The 16817-nt window shown below is 41.6% G+C and overlaps 3 protein-coding genes across 5 annotated transcripts; all 3 read left to right on the plus strand.

Annotated features, from left to right (window-relative positions):
- The first annotated feature begins 1489 nt into the window (after window positions 1–1489).
- actc1b (actin alpha cardiac muscle 1b) lies at window positions 1490–4840 on the plus strand. The gene is made up of 9 exons (XM_082515003.1): window positions 1490–1595; window positions 2624–2774; window positions 2876–3004; window positions 3132–3242; window positions 3336–3420; window positions 3685–3846; window positions 3936–4127; window positions 4214–4395; window positions 4604–4840. The coding sequence occupies exons 2-9, from the start codon at window positions 2646–2648 to the stop codon at window positions 4745–4747; spliced, it is 1134 nt and encodes a 377-aa protein (XP_082371129.1). The 5' UTR covers window positions 1490–1595; window positions 2624–2645; the 3' UTR covers window positions 4748–4840.
- A 403-nt stretch (window positions 4841–5243) lies between these two features.
- On the plus strand, window positions 5244–12491 carry arhgap11a (Rho GTPase activating protein 11A). Of its 3 annotated transcripts, none has more exons than XM_082514994.1 (12): window positions 5244–5951; window positions 6910–6977; window positions 7093–7189; window positions 7282–7538; window positions 7646–7809; window positions 7908–8048; window positions 8253–8327; window positions 8692–8865; window positions 8956–9085; window positions 9418–9529; window positions 10233–10347; window positions 10436–12491. In XM_082514994.1, exons 1-12 carry the CDS (start codon window positions 5823–5825, stop codon window positions 11917–11919), a joined length of 2946 nt encoding a protein of 981 aa, XP_082371120.1. In that variant the 5' UTR covers window positions 5244–5822; the 3' UTR covers window positions 11920–12491. The 3 variants fall into 3 exon arrangements, with proteins under 3 accessions (XP_082371120.1, XP_082371121.1, XP_082371122.1); XM_082514995.1 differs by having other exon boundaries at window positions 9010–9085; XM_082514996.1 differs by lacking the exon at window positions 8253–8327.
- Window positions 12492–12847: 356 nt separating this feature from the next.
- On the plus strand, window positions 12848–16036 carry grem1b (gremlin 1b). The gene is made up of 4 exons (XM_082515004.1): window positions 12848–13016; window positions 13662–13756; window positions 13944–14298; window positions 14708–16036. The coding sequence occupies exon 4, from the start codon at window positions 14709–14711 to the stop codon at window positions 15255–15257; it is 549 nt and encodes a 182-aa protein (XP_082371130.1). The 5' UTR covers window positions 12848–13016; window positions 13662–13756; window positions 13944–14298; window position 14708; the 3' UTR covers window positions 15258–16036.
- The last annotated feature ends 781 nt before the right edge of the window (window positions 16037–16817 follow it).

Consider the following 16817-nt stretch of genomic DNA (forward strand, 5'->3'; position numbering starts at 1 on the left):
TTTTCTGAAAAGGGATTTGTAGTTTTTTGCTGAGCGGGGAACCTTGGCTTCTTCCCAAAGCACAGACACATGTACATTAGTTTAACTTGTGATCCTAAACTGGGCGTGAGACTGATGAATGGATGGAGTGATAGTTATCCCATAATGTCCCTCTCCACCCATAAATACACCTGAGGTATTCTTTATTTAGTTTTTTATAATCCTCACAGTTCAAGACTGAATTCTGTTTCCTAATTTTGCTCTGTAACTGTCGCCCTTTGTTATATTTTTACTGTGAATCACACCCCTTACTTTCTTGTATCTAAACAATATAAATCCAGTCTTCTATTAAAAGTCCTCTTTGTCATGCAGATAACTATGTGATGCTTCGTCTGCATCCAGCTCCTATCTGTGGAGTACAGCTATAAATAGGAGGCACTTGTGTCTGCTGGGGCAGTGTGGAGCAGAAGAATGCTCTCACATTCCTTTGCCTATCATATACTGCACATATTTCTCTTTTAGATCAGAGTTATTCTTCCTCATATTTACTTAATTATTGTTGTAATCATTACAAATAAATGAGTGACATTTCCTGAGATACAGAAAAATCCCAAAGGGAACATTCTTGTGCTACACCAACGATTATGCCAAATGTTTGTATCATTCATTCACAGATGTGAAAATATTACATCACGAGGTTTAGTGGACATAAAGGAAAATGCACCTTAAGCAGTGAGTGGCGCTTATATGGAATTCCTCATTGCAAGCTGTGAAACCTCAGTGGCTGCTCATTAATGACTCTGTTCCTCACCATCACCCTATAAGGAGACAGCTGAGCCAATCATGATGGAGCGCTGACACAGAGAGCCAGATCAGATAGAGCCCTTCTGGCAATACCATCAGCTGTTCCACACACTGAGGAGGCTCAGTGCACATACCAGCAGAGTGGTTGTTTTCATCTCCTTAGCGAGACACCAGTCACGCTGTCTTGACTGGATGGATCAGCAAAACCTGCGAGGGATGAGTTGCATTTGTTCCGCATTGGGAGACACATCATTTCAAATATTATACAGACACTTTATCAAGACTTTGACATTATTTGAGAGCTATTAAGAGATTGCACTGTAACTAAAATGCAGATGATGCCTTATGTTCCTTTCTTCCTTTCCTTTATTAATCTTGTTCTACAGTATAGTTATATAAAGAAAGACATCCGATGTAGTTTTAGTAACAATATAGAAAAATGCTTAATTATCTTAAAAAGCTTTTTTAAAGACCTACATATAACAACCATCTACACCAGTTTTTGAAAAAAACTTTCAGTAGTTCATATCAATAGTCATCTGTGGGTGCATCCGAAAAGCAAGAATAACTCAACTAACATGTGATGTTTAAACTGTGAGCGAGTAGGAGTGCACTGTAGAGAAGTCTCTTCCATGTATGTGAAACACACATTTCCAAGGGCATGAGGATTTTTGCTGGCAGCTCTTATTTGGACTCGCGTGAACTCTCAGCCCCGCCCCTTGTCCTTCGACCCATTGTGGGGCATATTTAAGGGGATCCTCTGACTGTGACCCTGCATCCCAGTGGAAGCATCTGTGTTCCAGCTTGCTTAGGTGAGTACATTTCAAAGTGTGTCTCTTTGAATCACTGAAGAGGTATCTGCTTGTGCAACTGCCTTCTTTTTACCTTCAGGAAAGTTACTACCTGTTATTTGAAATGAAGGATTTTATTTTTTTTTACTTTTATGAGAGAATAGATTAGGTTATTTCAGCGTCCTCAGAAGTTAGAATCACTGACTGGATTTGTGGAGCACAGTGAAAGCTGGTGTTATTTCTACCTGTTTTTTGCTTAAAATGGTTTGATTGCATGTGATGCCACAAACGACTGACAGTGGGGTGATGTGTTTTCCTGTGATCGGTACACTTTGTAGTGTGCAAAGTCTCACAAAGTATACCGATACACTACAAAGTCACACTAGAGTGGTACTTGGAAAGTGCAACTCTGAGAGGATGTTGGTTAAATTTACCAGTGACTCAGTGGCTTAGGTTTAGAGGCAGCTGGGTCACAGAAGCAAGTAGTAAAACCCGAGTGTCACAGCGTACAGACAGATGGGTGCTGGCCAGGCACTTCTCTCTGACCTGAAATAGCAAGAGATCAATGTGTCACTTGTTTAACCCTGTTAACGGCTGTGGGGGTGCTGAGCTTAAAATAGCTCACAGGTCTCCCGGTTGTGGCCCTTTTTGGTGCTACCTCAGCAGCTCTTAGATACCCCAGGAACAATCGTGGCTGTGGAGATATGGTATCAGGGGTTTCTGACAAGGGTCGGACAAAAATAGCATCCATCCACATCGAATTAGCTCTGTAGCACCCACTGAATTGAGTTAGTATTCACAAGTGATAATACCATAAGAGCAGCTATCAGATAGTGCTGGCTGCTCTTCAAAGGACTGTTAAATCACAGCTAATACGTATCTATTAACCACACGAGTGACTGACTCTATCTCTAAAGGGTCTCATTTAATCAGCTGCTCCAACAATAAAGTCAGTGATTGTTCAACAATAACACATCCTTAGTTTACATGACGGAGAATTTAGGCAGATGGTCCTAACAACCAGCCTAAACCTTCTCATCAAATTTTAGATCACCCCAGTAAAGCCTCATCATGTGTGACGACGATGAGACTACCGCCCTTGTGTGCGACAATGGCTCTGGCTTGGTCAAGGCTGGATTTGCTGGAGATGACGCTCCCCGTGCTGTCTTCCCTTCCATCGTTGGAAGGCCCCGCCACCAGGTATGCTCCAAGCAAAAAACTATCTTAGTGCAATGTTAAAAAGATGTTTAGGGTAACTGTTTTCATGTGTTTTATACTCCAGCTCATGTGTCTTTTTTCAGGGTGTGATGGTGGGTATGGGTCAGAAAGACAGCTATGTAGGCGATGAGGCCCAGAGCAAGAGGGGTATCCTGACACTGAAGTACCCCATTGAGCATGGCATCATCACCAACTGGGATGATATGGAGAAGGTTTGTGCAATTTCACCTACACCCCACTTTATCTTTACAGCCATTATAAGAGCATTTGGTGCCTCGTTAGTAAGATCAGGTTGTTGCTTATTCAGTTATTTCAGATTTCTTCTCTTTCCTCGGTCAGATCTGGCACCACACCTTCTACAATGAGCTGCGTGTAGCTCCTGAGGAACACCCCACCCTGCTGACTGAAGCTCCCCTGAACCCCAAAGCCAACAGGGAGAAGATGACTCAGGTATTTAAAGCAACTAATCAATTGTTTTAGACCCCATTTATACGTAAGTTGTGTGTTTCTTCTCCCTCTGATTCTGCTTGCTTTCTCTTGTAGATTATGTTCGAGACCTTCAACGTTCCTGCCATGTATGTGGCCATCCAGGCTGTGCTGTCTCTGTATGCCTCTGGCCGTACCACTGGTCAGTAAACTTCAATCATTTTTCCAGGTGTTTATTTGAGTCTGAGATCAGTTATTCCAGAATGTAAAATACAGATCCAGTACTTAAGCAAGAGATGTGTATGATGTGTGTGTTTACACTATTATTGTGTCTGTCATCTGTCTCCTTGTCAAGTGGAGGTGCTAATCCCCCTACAGCAGCATGTGTTCTCAGTGATGTCAGCAACATTGTATAGTGAGTGATGTGTGACATAGCTGAACTGCTGCTCTTATTTGCTCGTTAAAGGTATTGTGCTGGACTCTGGCGATGGTGTAACACACAATGTTCCCATCTATGAGGGTTATGCTCTCCCACATGCCATCATGCGTCTGGATTTGGCCGGTCGTGATCTTACTGACTACCTGATGAAGATCCTGACTGAGCGTGGCTACTCCTTTGTCACAACTGGTAGGACTATGCCATCTTGATTAATTATTTTGCGTATTAAAAATGTATGAATTGGATTTTCCTAAATAGCTAAACGTTCTGGTCCTTAGCTGAGCGTGAGATTGTGCGTGACATCAAGGAGAAGTTATGTTACGTGGCTCTTGACTTTGAAAATGAGATGGCCACTGCTGCCTCCTCTTCCTCCCTGGAAAAAAGCTACGAGCTGCCCGATGGTCAGGTCATCACCATTGGTAATGAGCGTTTTCGTTGCCCAGAGACCCTCTTCCAGCCTTCTTTCATTGGTGAGTTCAGTCTCGATGCTTGAGTTACACTGTTTCTGTCTATGTTACAAAACGCCTTTTTAATCTTTTTACTTGTTTTCCACCAGGTATGGAGTCTGCTGGTATCCATGAGACTGCCTATAACAGCATAATGAAATGTGACATTGACATCCGTAAGGACCTGTATGCCAACAATGTGCTCTCTGGTGGCACCACCATGTACCCTGGTATTGCTGACCGTATGCAGAAGGAAATCACAGCCCTGGCACCAAGCACCATGAAGATCAAGGTGAGAGAATTGCAGACGTTTTAAGTAAATACACTCATGGATGAAGTCAATTAACACATCATGAACATTTATTTCGTAAACTTTGTAATATATTGAATTATTTAATTAGTTCAGTCTGTTACTGTTATTGACCTTGAGCAACTGTAACCCAGATAATTTCCTTAGGGATTAAAGTATTCTGATTAAATGGTGTTTAACATTTCCTTAGATCATTGCTCCACCTGAGAGGAAGTACTCCGTCTGGATTGGTGGTTCCATCTTGGCTTCCCTCTCCACCTTCCAACAGATGTGGATCAGCAAGCAGGAGTACGATGAGGCCGGCCCTTCCATTGTTCACAGGAAATGCTTCTGAGCACACCTCCTTTCATCCATGCATTTTCACGTTGCTGTCTCATGTATATAAGTGTATGTTCTATTGTAATAAAGACAAACCTTTGTGAGAGAACCTCCTATGATATTGTTGTGTGAAACAAATATGGATCATTTAAGAAATAGTCTAACTGAGAAAATTAACTAGGTCATTTCTCTGGTATAAAAACTTTTACAATTCCCAGTCCTTAAAGTCCTTAAAGACTCAGGTGGTGTCAGTAAACATGTTGGTTATTTAAAAGTCAGGTTATATTTAACTTTACTTATTACTAGACATGTTAGACACAGCATAAAAGAGGGACTGTCTGTGTACAGGCACGAAAAAGCGGAAATTTCCTTTTCAAATGGTTGACTCATTTAAACTACATGGCCTACCGGTTGATCGCAGCGTCTGCTTGAGTTTTGCTCTGCCTTAACAGAAACTGCACCGCCCAGCGAGGCTGCTCTGGGTGTTAAAACAAACAAAAAAGCAAGCACGTTATTCAAAAGGATTTCAGCCAATCACAGCGGAGAGAGCAGGGAGCGCTGCTGTTTGAATGCATTGCGGAAACAGTGGGCAACCGATGTGAGGAGCGAACCTTATTACAATGCAGTTAGCTAGCTAACGAGTTAAACTTATTTAATTTATAGAGTTTGTTGTTTTACAGGAGGTAGGCCGTTTTAGACCGCGTGCAACTTAGATGCTGTGTCGGTTATTTCAGAGTAGGGGAAAGTCAATGTGTTAACCTAGCTGGCTAATGTTAGCTAGCTAACTGCATCGCAACGTATGCATGAAGTTAACCTTTAGATAAGTGCTCCATAATGTAACTTTAGTCGAGTTGTCTATTCATTAGGACTAAGTAAGGTTATTCTCCATACAGCTGATCAACGGTTGTGTTGCTACAGAGCTTTATGGACGCTTAATATTCACGCTGAGCATGAGTTATCGTCCGGAGGTCTTGGGAAATTAACAAAGTCAAAGAGGCTGCGGTCAGGCCTGAACTGTTAGAGCTGTGAGTGCGAGTTTGCTGTGGCAGAGATAAGTGATCAGTGCAAAATTTCGAGGTACGTTTGCAAAAATGAGAGTCATGGAGAAAAATGTGATGCGTCTAGTGGCCGTGCAGCACCTCCGCTCAGCGTACGGGATTAAAACAAAGAACTGGAACAAAAACAAAGCGGCCAGCTGCAAGTCAGCAGCCAGCAACTCGGTAAGTTTAAATAAAACGTTTTTACTAATCTTCAACACCACTCACTTGAATTATTTGCAGCGATTCTGAAATGTAGGACTTCATCATAATCGTTGTGTTGGTGTAGTTAGACGACAAATCAGCAAGTTCACACTATTAACCTTGGGCATTGTGTTGGTTAGACTCTTGAATCGGATTAGCATATTATTGAAAGCTGACGAGTCCCATTTGTTCGCAGACTGTTGTCACCCAAGCACTGAAGGTGTTTTGTTTGGGTCTTGCCGTCATTGTTCACAGCATAGATTTTGTTAGTCTAAAGGCCAGTGTTTTCTTATATAGCTTCATATTTGTGTGGGTTTTAAAATATTTCTTTAATACACACTTTGACATTGTGACGGCACAGATGATTAGATGTAAGTTGCTAAAGTGAATGTCAGTTAATGTGGAAATGAGTGGAAATAACTACTGAAGCCCTCCCTTCTACTTATAAATGGGTTACAGGAGTCACAAGGTTAGTTGCAACACACTTTGACTTTTCAAATGAAGGCTGAACTTCTGCATTTGCACGAATAGTCCCTCTTGTGGATAGAGAATTAATAGAAACAGTCCAACCTTTAGGTCAGAAGGAAGAAGGCAAGTACTAAAGTTCTGCTCTGCTGAAAAAGGCTGGACAGTTTTAAACCAACAAAGTGCCTCTGTGTTGCTCTTAAACTTAGGAATGCTTGGCATCCAGTCAGTCAACTGGTCAAAAGTAATGGCAATTTTGGCAGTGGTTTTGGTCTGTAAGGAAGACCACACTAACTGTATAACCACAGTGTTGCAATGGATGAATATGTGAGTGGCTTGATGCAGCCTATAGATTGTTAGTTTTATTACAGCAGTATAGCTCCGTTTCTGTTCCTCCCCAACTTTCAAGCCTTGTTGTTAAAAGTTGTAAAACTGAGCAAACATAATGTTTTATTGTTTATTTTTTCCCCAGACAAAGGTTTTTGGTATGTCCCTGGAGAATTTGCCATATTACAATATGGAATGTGGGAGTGTTCCAAGGTAGGTAATAATGCATATTTTAGGCTATTCAAACTTGCAGCTGGCAAGTTGTTTCATGTCCCATCTTGTGCATTTGATACTAATGATTTTTTTGTTTTTGTTTAACTGCCCTTAGTTTTCTGGTTGACGCGTGCATGAGGCTGCTAGCACAGATTGACACAGAGGGCCTGTTCAGAAAATCAGGCTCTGTTGTTCGTCTGAAAGCACTCAGGGTGAGTGATGGCTGAAGCTGACCTCGCTTTCACCGAGTGACCTTGACACTGGGGACTGTCTAACACAACAGAGCTGTGTTTTGTCTGTCCAGGCAAAATTGGATGCGGGTGAAGAGTGCCTATCTACTGCTCTTCCCTGCGATGTGGCGGGTCTGGTGAAGCAGTTTTTCCGTGAGTTACCAGAGCCCGTGCTTCCCACAGAGCTGCAGGAAGCCTTCTTCAAGGCTCAGCAGCTCCCAAATGAGGAGGAGAGGACCTCTGCCACCATGTTGCTGTCTTGTGTTTTGCCAGACAGGAACTTATGTGTGCTGCGTTATTTTTTTGACTTTCTTTACAATGTATCTAAACGGTAAGTTAACGTAAAACCACCTTTTTTCAAATTCTCTTTATGCTATTTATTACATAATACTTTTATATTTAAAGAATTGATATTTTACTTTTACTGCTTTATCACAGGAGTGCAGAGAATAAGATGGATAGCAGTAACTTGTCTGTAATCTTGGCACCCAACCTCCTCCACTCTGGTGATGGCACAGAGAAGATGAACGCTAACACTGAGAAACGCCTCAAACTGCAGGCCGCTGTAGTCCAGTGTTTCATAGAGAATGCTCACAGCTTTGGTATGACCTGAGGCGCTGATCTTAAAAGCATTTCTTCTATATGTCAGGTTTCACTCTTCTGTTTTACCTCTAAATATTTGACTGTCTGTGCATTGAAGGTGTGTTACCAAAGTTTCTTCAAGACAAAGTTCCTGCCATGATGGGCTGTGAGGCAGGGGTTCTGTCTCCTGCTCATGATGAACTAGAAGAGCCGGAGCTGAACTCGGGAATGAAGAGGAAAAGCAGGCGCAGCTTGGGTGGTAAGGCTATATCAGATTTACAGTAATTCTTTGCTTATTGGTACAATATGTGAATATTTGTAGTTTCAGTTCAACTAGAATATGTCACTCAAGACATCAGACAAATGCAAGTGAAAGTAAGCACTGCATTGCAGTGCATGTTATTCAATAATGTTATTTTTAAACTGCTGTAGTCAGTAAATGTGTATTTGGCTCATATTTCAGATGTGGTCAATGGTGCACTGAATAAGATAAAAACTAATAGAACACCCACAAATGTCCCCCACACAGACAGTCTTGGTATGTACCGTGTTGCCTGCCATGTAGCATGATAAAACTGTAGTAATCCATCTGCTATACAAAAGAAACGACAAGCTAAAATTTCCTTAATAAAATAAATCAATCTGGGAACATATTTGATTTCGTGCTTAAATCTTCTTTTGCACTTGGATTAAAGCAGTTTGCATCTACCGTGATAATGAATGAATAATGCACAGGCTTGCTTGATTGGCTTTTCACTCTTCTGCCTTTTTTTTTTTTTTTGATTTTTGATTTTATTTACAAGCTTCTGCCAATATTTCTGAGTCCGTTTGGCATGTTTTCAAATGGAAATGATCAAATCCTGCATGTGTGAAGACATTAATTCTTCTGTGATTTTTGCCAGTCTTTTCTTCTGCAACTCCTGTGATTTCAACACCAGCCTCCAAGCGAAAACTTCCTCTGGAGTCTGGCAGCTCTTTTGGCTTTTCAAACAAGAAACGTAGATCTGTCAAAAAGAACCTTGGGATAGAATTGCTTCCTGATATTTTGTTCAACGGGCCCTCCACACCTGGATCAGGTAGTAAAGAATGTTTAATTACTGGGCATAAACTGCTATGGTATCTCTTGATCTTAATACAGCTTTAATTTTCCTCCTTAAATATTGTAGCCTGCAGTACTTTGGGGATGCTGGATTCTTCCCAAAATGTCCTGTCGTCAGCAGGGAGGTCTAGAAGGCAACCGACCACATCTGCAAGGAAGAAGAGCCGACGACTCAGCAGCAGACACCTTATCAACAGGTACAGATGTGATCATTCATTTCTCACTTTTGTTGCTTTTTCTATTTAAAATCATGTAAAGTAGAGGCGGGCAATTCATTTTCTAAGTGGCAACATGAGAAACTGGGACTGTTGTGAAGGGCAGCACCAATAAGCTGAACTATGTATTCATTTTCTCTTTGATTATCGGTGTAGCCCTCCACAACAGTCCCAATTTCAAATGTTGCCATTTGGGAAAATGAATTTCCCACCCCTCATCCAAAGGAAGATATACTTGTAAAGCCTTAGCCTTTAATCTAAACTATCCCCAGCTTATCTTGCTAATAATTGTTTTATTTATTTATCCTTTTCAGAGTTGAGTCTGGAAAGGCTGGTTGCTTTTCTCCTAAAACAAGCAAAAAAGAAGCTCCACACAAGTCCCTGCGCTTGCGTTTTAGCCTCGGGGGGAAGAGCAGCAAAGACGCTGTAAGTGTGTTGGCCTGATGGAAATCAACCACTTCTCTGGTTTTCCCATAAACACTGAAAGATTAGTCAAGTGCATTCATGCATAATCTGCAATTAATACATTTGCACATGAGGAGTAATGTGGCATGTATTTGTGCACAGTAGCACTTTTTTATTGTTGTTTTTAATGTACTAAGTTTACTTAAAGTGACTAACTCTAAAACAAGTAATCCATGCAGGACTTTACAGGTAATCGTAATTGTAATATGATGTAATATTACTGACCAAATTGTGATATTTGCATGGTACCAAACAATAGAATGGTGTTTGTTATGCTTAGATTTCAGTGATTTTACTACACTAAGCACTCAGGTGGACGAATGTTAATAAATGTGTGTGTGTGTATGTATATCTATCTATATCTCTATCTAGATATAGATAGATAGTAACCAGTGTTTGAGTACATTGTGTAGGCTGTTTAAGGCTCTATACTAATGCTTTATAGTCATTTGTGTATTCTTGATTTAATAAAAACTTTAAAAAAAAATCAAATGGATTGTTTCTTCTGAGTGATTTTTATCATCCTCTGAAGAACTAACCGCAAAAGTCATGATATTAACATCTTAATGTTACTTTTTGGGTTTTTTCTGTGGGATCCTTTTTAACAAAATACTACTCTGACATTTCACCCTCTTTCATTTCTCATTTCATGCTGCTCATAAAGGCTTCTGAGTCCATTGGTTTGCGACTTGCCAAACAGGAGAGCACCACCAGTTTCCGTTTCACCAAAGAGACAGAGTTCATTCCATCAGTTCAGCCTGGAAAAACTGAATCCAAGAGTAAGTACCAGACAGCTGAACTTTATGCTTAAAATAAAATATTAAATCTTCTTGTCATGTAATGCATATCAAAAATGTACCTTTCCAGGCTCCAAGTTCATTAGTAAGTCTGAAGACAACTTGCTGACGCCCAGATGTGACTTAAATGCCCACCGAAGCTTGTGGTGTGCGGAGACGCCCGTAAGAGCCCAGGCCTTGAGCGGCGGGTCTTTCACGGATACGCCAATGAACCTGTGCCTTAAAAGCAGCTACATGTCTGAGCCCGCCATCGTCGTGTCCAAGCCCCCAGCAGTAAGCAGCCTTCCCATGAAGTTGTGTTGTGCTTCCAGTGCAGAGAGCCTCGAGAGCGAGAGCTCAATCCCTGAAGCCCAGAGACAAACCGGTCCCACCCTGCTGAAAATCAAGAAGGCCTTCTCAGAGTCTGGAAGTGATCTCCAGGCTGTCATACAGGAGTCCCGCAAAGCCTCAGGAGCAAGTATTTCAAAACCATCCAACATGATCACAGACCCTCCTCCAGAGACTTCAACAGCCAAATCTCTGTCTGTGCCAAGTGAAGCCCCCAGCTTCTGTATGCAGCAGAGCCTTCTGGCTAATGAACAGAACATTACTTTTGGCCAGATTGAAATTGCTGCTTTGTCTCCTTTGCATATTGATAGTGTAGTTCTTGAGGCTGCTGAATCCCACAGCCCAGTCATCCAGGATGAGAAAGGTTCTCTCTGTGCTGCTCCTGCTGGTGGGAATAACAGCTTCACAGTAGGAGCAGGAGAAAGGGAGATGGAGGAGATGAACTGCAGCAAGTTGATTGATGCTCTGGATATCCAAAGTCCTGCTCACTTCAGACTAGGTGTCTCTTCTGGACGGCAGTCAACTCCATACAAACCAGGTCTTGAACTCCGAAATGAGTTTGTTACACCACCTAAAACTGACGCTGTAGTCAGTGTGTTACATGACAAGAGGGAACTTTCTCCAGAGATTGGTACCAAAGTCCAAAAACAACCAACGTTTTCATCACACAGTCAGGAGGCTGAAAGGCGTCGTGTGGCAGACCACATTCAGCACTTCAACAAGCTCACCATTTATTCTCCCACAGGCTCAAAGAGCAATCAGATCAAGTCGCCGCTTAAATTCCACCGCACCCCTGTGCGTCAGACTGTTCGCAGGATTAACTCTCTCATGGGAGAGAGCAGGAAACCTGTTAGAACTGCAGGTACCATCACCAACCAGCGTGGACAAGTAGCAAAGGCTGTGAGTCTAGAGAGTGGCCTTTCCCCTCACCCAAAACTTCAACCTCACCACGGAGAACACGAGGTGCCATCCAGCCACACGTGCCCTTTACAGAAGCCCCCTCCAGTGCCTCCAAAAAAGTCACGCACCAAGTCCTGTGCGCTGGGCGACATGACCAACAAGGTCCAATCAAAGACCCAAGTGGACTGCTCAACCAATGAGCCATCAGGAGCTCAGAAGCCTCTGCAGCAGCTAGCTGGGAAGGACATGAACTATTACAGAGGTTCACCCAGAAACCCTCTCAACCAAGGAAGGCTGCTGTCTGCTACGAAGCCTGTCGATTTATAGTGAATATCCATTTGGCCTCTTCTCTCCTTTAACTATGCAGGTGTCTGCTGAGAGTGATGTTAAACGTCCTAACCTATTCATGTTTTCAGGGTCTTAAATTATTGTCAGCTGTCTAGATGCTGTTTGTGTTATTTTAGGGCCTTATTGGGAGATGTTTGTATGCCTTACATTTGTTTTACTTCAGTAAAACCAATTTAGAAGTTAAGATGTCGACACATATCAGCCTGTAAGATTACGTTTAGTTAGTAGTGTGCAGGCTAAATTGTGTAAAATGTGATTGGTGTGACTGGGATGTTTTGATTGAGTCATTATATTTATGCCCTTTTAATGTTAGGTAGATGTTTGGGGGGGGACTTGACTGAAGTGAAAGGGTTTTTATTCCATATTATTATTGTCATGTCTTGAACAGGGGAAGAAAACATGCACCTTTGTTGGATTTTGTGGGGAGGAAAAAAGCAAACAGTGTTCATGAAATCACGTCTATTGCAGGCCATTGTTTTTCAAGTCTTCAGCTATTTTTCTTTTCTTTTTTTGTGCTAACTGCATCAGACGAATAAAGTCAAACAACATGATTTGTTTTGTGGTTGAATAATTTTTGGACTCCGTGCAACCACCAGGGGGAGTGCTACAGCTACTGCAGACAGCTGCAAAGTGAGATACGGCTGCACTGGGATGTTAGCGCAGGCCTCCAGAATGTGTCAGCTGGAAGTTTAGAGTGTTTACACTAACTTGTTGAAGGTCTATCCAGATTTAAAATATATTACTTGAGAAATATATGACGTTATTTACAACATTTATTTAAACGTAGTTGAGTTTATATAAAGATTTAAAAAACCGGTTACTATTTTTATTTTATTTTTTTGTCCAACATTTTATTTTTTGAGTCAGCAATCTGACTCAAACTGAGAACTAAAGCCCCAGATACTATTAAAAATGTAACATTATGTACTTGACTAACCCGGCATGAAGAAAGCAAATTGACATTGTATCCCCCCTGCAGATTCGGAAGCCTTTCCCGATCGGGTGAGGGTTAAAATCATTCCTGGAGATTTATTCCTCAGCCCATTTGGAAGCTTGCCATCCTTCATGTGTGTGAGGTATGACTGGACCTGGGGCAGAATGCCACGCTTTAATCTCATGTTGCACTGACCGGAGCGCATGGTCTTTTGGGGGGTTGTTGACTCATGACGTTGTCATGACCCCTAAATACGTCAGATTGGGCAATGTAATAAGCGGATGGGTTTATGCTGGGGGAAGGTGGTGCGGCTACTTCTCAGCTTCCTTAAAGTTCCCTTTCACAGGGCTGGAATGGTTAAGAAAACTTTAGGGATGCCAGGTTTTTGACAATAAATAAATAAAAATCCGTCAAGTGGGTCATTTTAGAGTCACGTCAGCAATTTCTAAAACCATTTACTTTTTTTTAAAAAAATAAATTGAAAAGGCAAACGTTTATGCCTTCAATAATGCCAAACATGAAGGATACAACATCATCTATGAGACTAATCCCAAACTTCCTCTTGAAGATGACTGATTTTAAAAAAAACACACACAAAACAATTGAGCTGATAAAATATGGACTAAGCCGAGATCACGTGACTCGTTTGGGTCATAAATGAACAGGTATTAGTGAAATGATTAAACATATACTCTGGCTTAGGCTACACCACTGCGCTTTTTTTGCGATTGTACGAAGCAATGCAATTTTTAAAAAAAATGCCTTTAATGATTTTTGTTTTTCTCAGGTCTGTGATACATGAAGAGCTACCCTTGTTTCAGGCTGGACGTCTATCACCCTGCTGAATGGATGGAAATGGAGTTCGACTAACTGGTGTCAGAGGTGCTGCATTTTGGCTCATCTTTTAAAGTTTGTCTGTAACTGCATTTGTTTGCTTTAGCAGCTCGAGCTCCGCTTTTCATTTATAGTTGCACATTTACATATAATGCACCGTATTATGGTCGTGTCTTCTTGAAACATGTAAACAAAAACAAACAAACAAAAATCGCACTTTTACTTTTTCCCCCAGTACGCACTCAGCTCCCTCTCCCTCCCTGCCTGCCTTCTTTCACTGTTTCTCGGTTGTCTGTGGGCTAAGGGAAACTGTTGAGGGGGCGGATAGTCTTGATTTTCTCTACATCGTGCTTAGCCAATAACTGCTGTGCACATCTCAGCTGGCAGACATTTAAAAGGGAGACAGTCCGGCGCTGTAGCAATTTGTATTAAACCCCCTGGCCCCTGTCTATGGAGCGCTTAGTCTCCCACCCATCCACAGTCCCACCAGTGCACAGTCGACACCAGTAGGTACCTATCATCTCGAAAGGTGCCGCAGTGAAGCTCGAGGACCAGATCATCGCACTTGTAGCAGCAGTGTTGCATAGCAGGTATTTCTATTTGTTTTTTAAACATCATGATATATAACTTATAGAAATGGTAAAACTGCATGCTTTTCTATCGCTTGCTGCGCAAGTGTGGAGCCACTAACGGTTTACAGGACATGTGACATGGTTTATTACTGTTTTTAGATAAATTCGGCAGGAATATTTTGGAGAATGGATAATTATGGGAACATAATTATATTATTCTGTCATTTATTTGGACTGAGGTGACTCAAATGAATGACTGCTTTTAAACGTCAGCCTCCTTTTCATGTTGTTTCAACAAAGAAGAAATGATGGGGAAAAAGTTCCCTCGGTGCGTTTTTACGCAGCGTAAAAACTATGACAGCTGTGCGTAACCCATGCAGAGCCGAAAACTGTGTGAGTGACGAACCATTTTCTTTTTCTCTACAAGGATGGCCAACTCCACGCATATCTTCTACAGTATGGTTTTCATCATTGGGCTGCTCTCCTCTCCGGTGGATTCAAAAAGAAACAGAGGTTCACAAGGCGCCATTCCTCATCCTGACAAAAGCAACCCAAACGAATCGGAGCAGCAACCGCAGACTCCGCAGGCGGGCTCGGGCTCTCGCCAGAGGCCGGGCTCATCCTCACCCGCCGACGAAGTGCTGGAGTCCAGCCAGGAAGCTCTACATGTGACGGAGCGCCAGTATTTGAAACGGGACTGGTGCAAAACACAACCTCTCAAACAGACCATCCACGAGGAGGGCTGCGTCAGCCGCACCATCATCAACCGCTTCTGTTACGGACAGTGCAACTCCTTCTACATCCCCAGGCACATCCGGAGGGAGGAGGGCGCCTTCCAGTCCTGTTCGTTTTGTAAACCGAAGCGTTTTACCACCATGACTTTCACATTGAACTGTCCGGACCAGCAGCCGCCCACCAAGAAGAAGCGCATCCAGCGCGTCAAACAGTGTCGCTGCATATCCATAGACCTGGACTAAAACACAGCGATTATGTGTGTGTGTTTCATGTCTTCTTTTTCTTCTTCTTCTTCTTAGTGGACTTGATAGCTGTCTCACAGCCAAGAAATTGTGCTCGTCTCCATCTGGAGATAAGCACCGCACACGCTGATACTTACGTCTCTCCTGTACAGCACGTGAGCCAATATGGACATGCAACTTAAAACAAAATAATAAAAAAAACGTCAAAAGCAACTTGTTACACATCACCAGACTAAAAAAAAGATCACTGCACGGAAACTCTTACTTGGAATGGGCATGCTTTACGCACGGCTTCCTTGCCCCCACAGGACTGCAGAACACCGGTTTTATTTAACTGCTCCAAAACAGTCCTTGTGACTGTTAAACGTCTCCGTCCATCCTGCATTTTACGCATATATGTTTGCTAAACTGGATGTTTCCACTGTGTGGAATTTGATAGGCGAACGACTTTATTTGTAAAAGGAGAAAAATGATTTTATTTCGATATTTCAAGAATCGTTCAAGGTTAACCTAATTGATTTCTGTGAATTTCGAAGTCCATTAGTGAAGTTTTCTTTCTATTTTATTTTTTATTTTTTTTGAAGTTGTGAGCTTAGTCAAATATAGAAACTATGGCTTCTGAAGTTAGTTTAAATGGAAGTGTACAGTGGTGGCTTATACATTACCGAGGTGAAATAGTTGTAAAATGTTAAGCCATTTTTGATGTAACCCATTTGTTTATTCATTTGATTAAATTATCCACGAAAACTAAATAAATGGATGCTGGAATACTGCGAAAATTATCTGCTGTGTTTAAAAAAAAAACAAAAACAAAAAAGCTGAATCCCTCCATTCACCGTTTCCTGCTCCCCTCCTGCACCGAGCCAGGATCTTACCGAGTTACTCGCATTCAGACCCTGGAATATATTTTAAAGTCCGTTTTGGGAAAAAAGCTGCAAGTCAGCTATTCCAGCGATCTGCTGAAATGATGGGATTCAATTTCACCGCATCTGGTTACAAGGCTCGCAAATCTGTCAGGTTCTTAAGGGAATTCTCAAGTGTAAATGAAAAGATGTTCTACTAAATGAACATATTTATAAATAAGTGGGTGATGGGGGGAAAATTTTAGAACTAGAGGCTTTGTTCTTTAGCCAGTCTACAATAAATACGACTGATGTATTCAGTCACAGTTTGCATTACTTTGGTTCACATAGATGTCAGTTACAGTTGAGGGAGGTCCCAACATTTCATTAAAAAAGGAAAAAAAAAAAATCATTTGGAAATTTTCTGATTCTTATTTGATCAACATAAAGTTTTTTTAATGAATATGTAATAAGTTTTAAATCTCATTCAAATTATTAAAATACCAACCTCATCCAATTTTACATCCATTAAACCGATGTTATGAGAATTTCCTCCCAATTATTTTATTTCAGGAGATTTCCAGGAACTGGCACAACTTCTGACTCAGTTTATTGAACAGTCTGGCTGAATTATGAATCATCGAATGACTCAGGTTCCTTACATAAATATCATATTTTCACAGCGCGGGCCTAAATCGAGGCGTTGACAGCAGAAAAC

This window comes from Aulonocara stuartgranti (assembly GCF_965226115.1).
Source record: "Aulonocara stuartgranti genome assembly, chromosome: 19".
Lineage (NCBI taxonomy): Eukaryota > Metazoa > Chordata > Actinopteri > Cichliformes > Cichlidae > Aulonocara > Aulonocara stuartgranti.

Coding starts and splice junctions, on each gene's coding strand:
- actc1b (XM_082515003.1), top strand. CDS start 2,646: ATGTGTGACGACGATGAGACTACCGCCCTTGTGTGCGACAATGGCTCT. Junction 3,005..3,131: donor ACTGGGATGATATGGAGAAG/GTTTGTGCAATT, acceptor TTCCTCGGTCAG/ATCTGGCACCACACCTTCTA. Junction 3,243..3,335: donor ACAGGGAGAAGATGACTCAG/GTATTTAAAGCA, acceptor TTTCTCTTGTAG/ATTATGTTCGAGACCTTCAA.
- arhgap11a (XM_082514994.1), top strand. CDS start 5,823: ATGAGAGTCATGGAGAAAAATGTGATGCGTCTAGTGGCCGTGCAGCAC. Junction 8,328..8,691: donor CCCCCACACAGACAGTCTTG/GTATGTACCGTG, acceptor GATTTTTGCCAG/TCTTTTCTTCTGCAACTCCT. Junction 10,348..10,435: donor TGGAAAAACTGAATCCAAGA/GTAAGTACCAGA, acceptor GTACCTTTCCAG/GCTCCAAGTTCATTAGTAAG.
- grem1b (XM_082515004.1), top strand. CDS start 14,709: ATGGCCAACTCCACGCATATCTTCTACAGTATGGTTTTCATCATTGGG.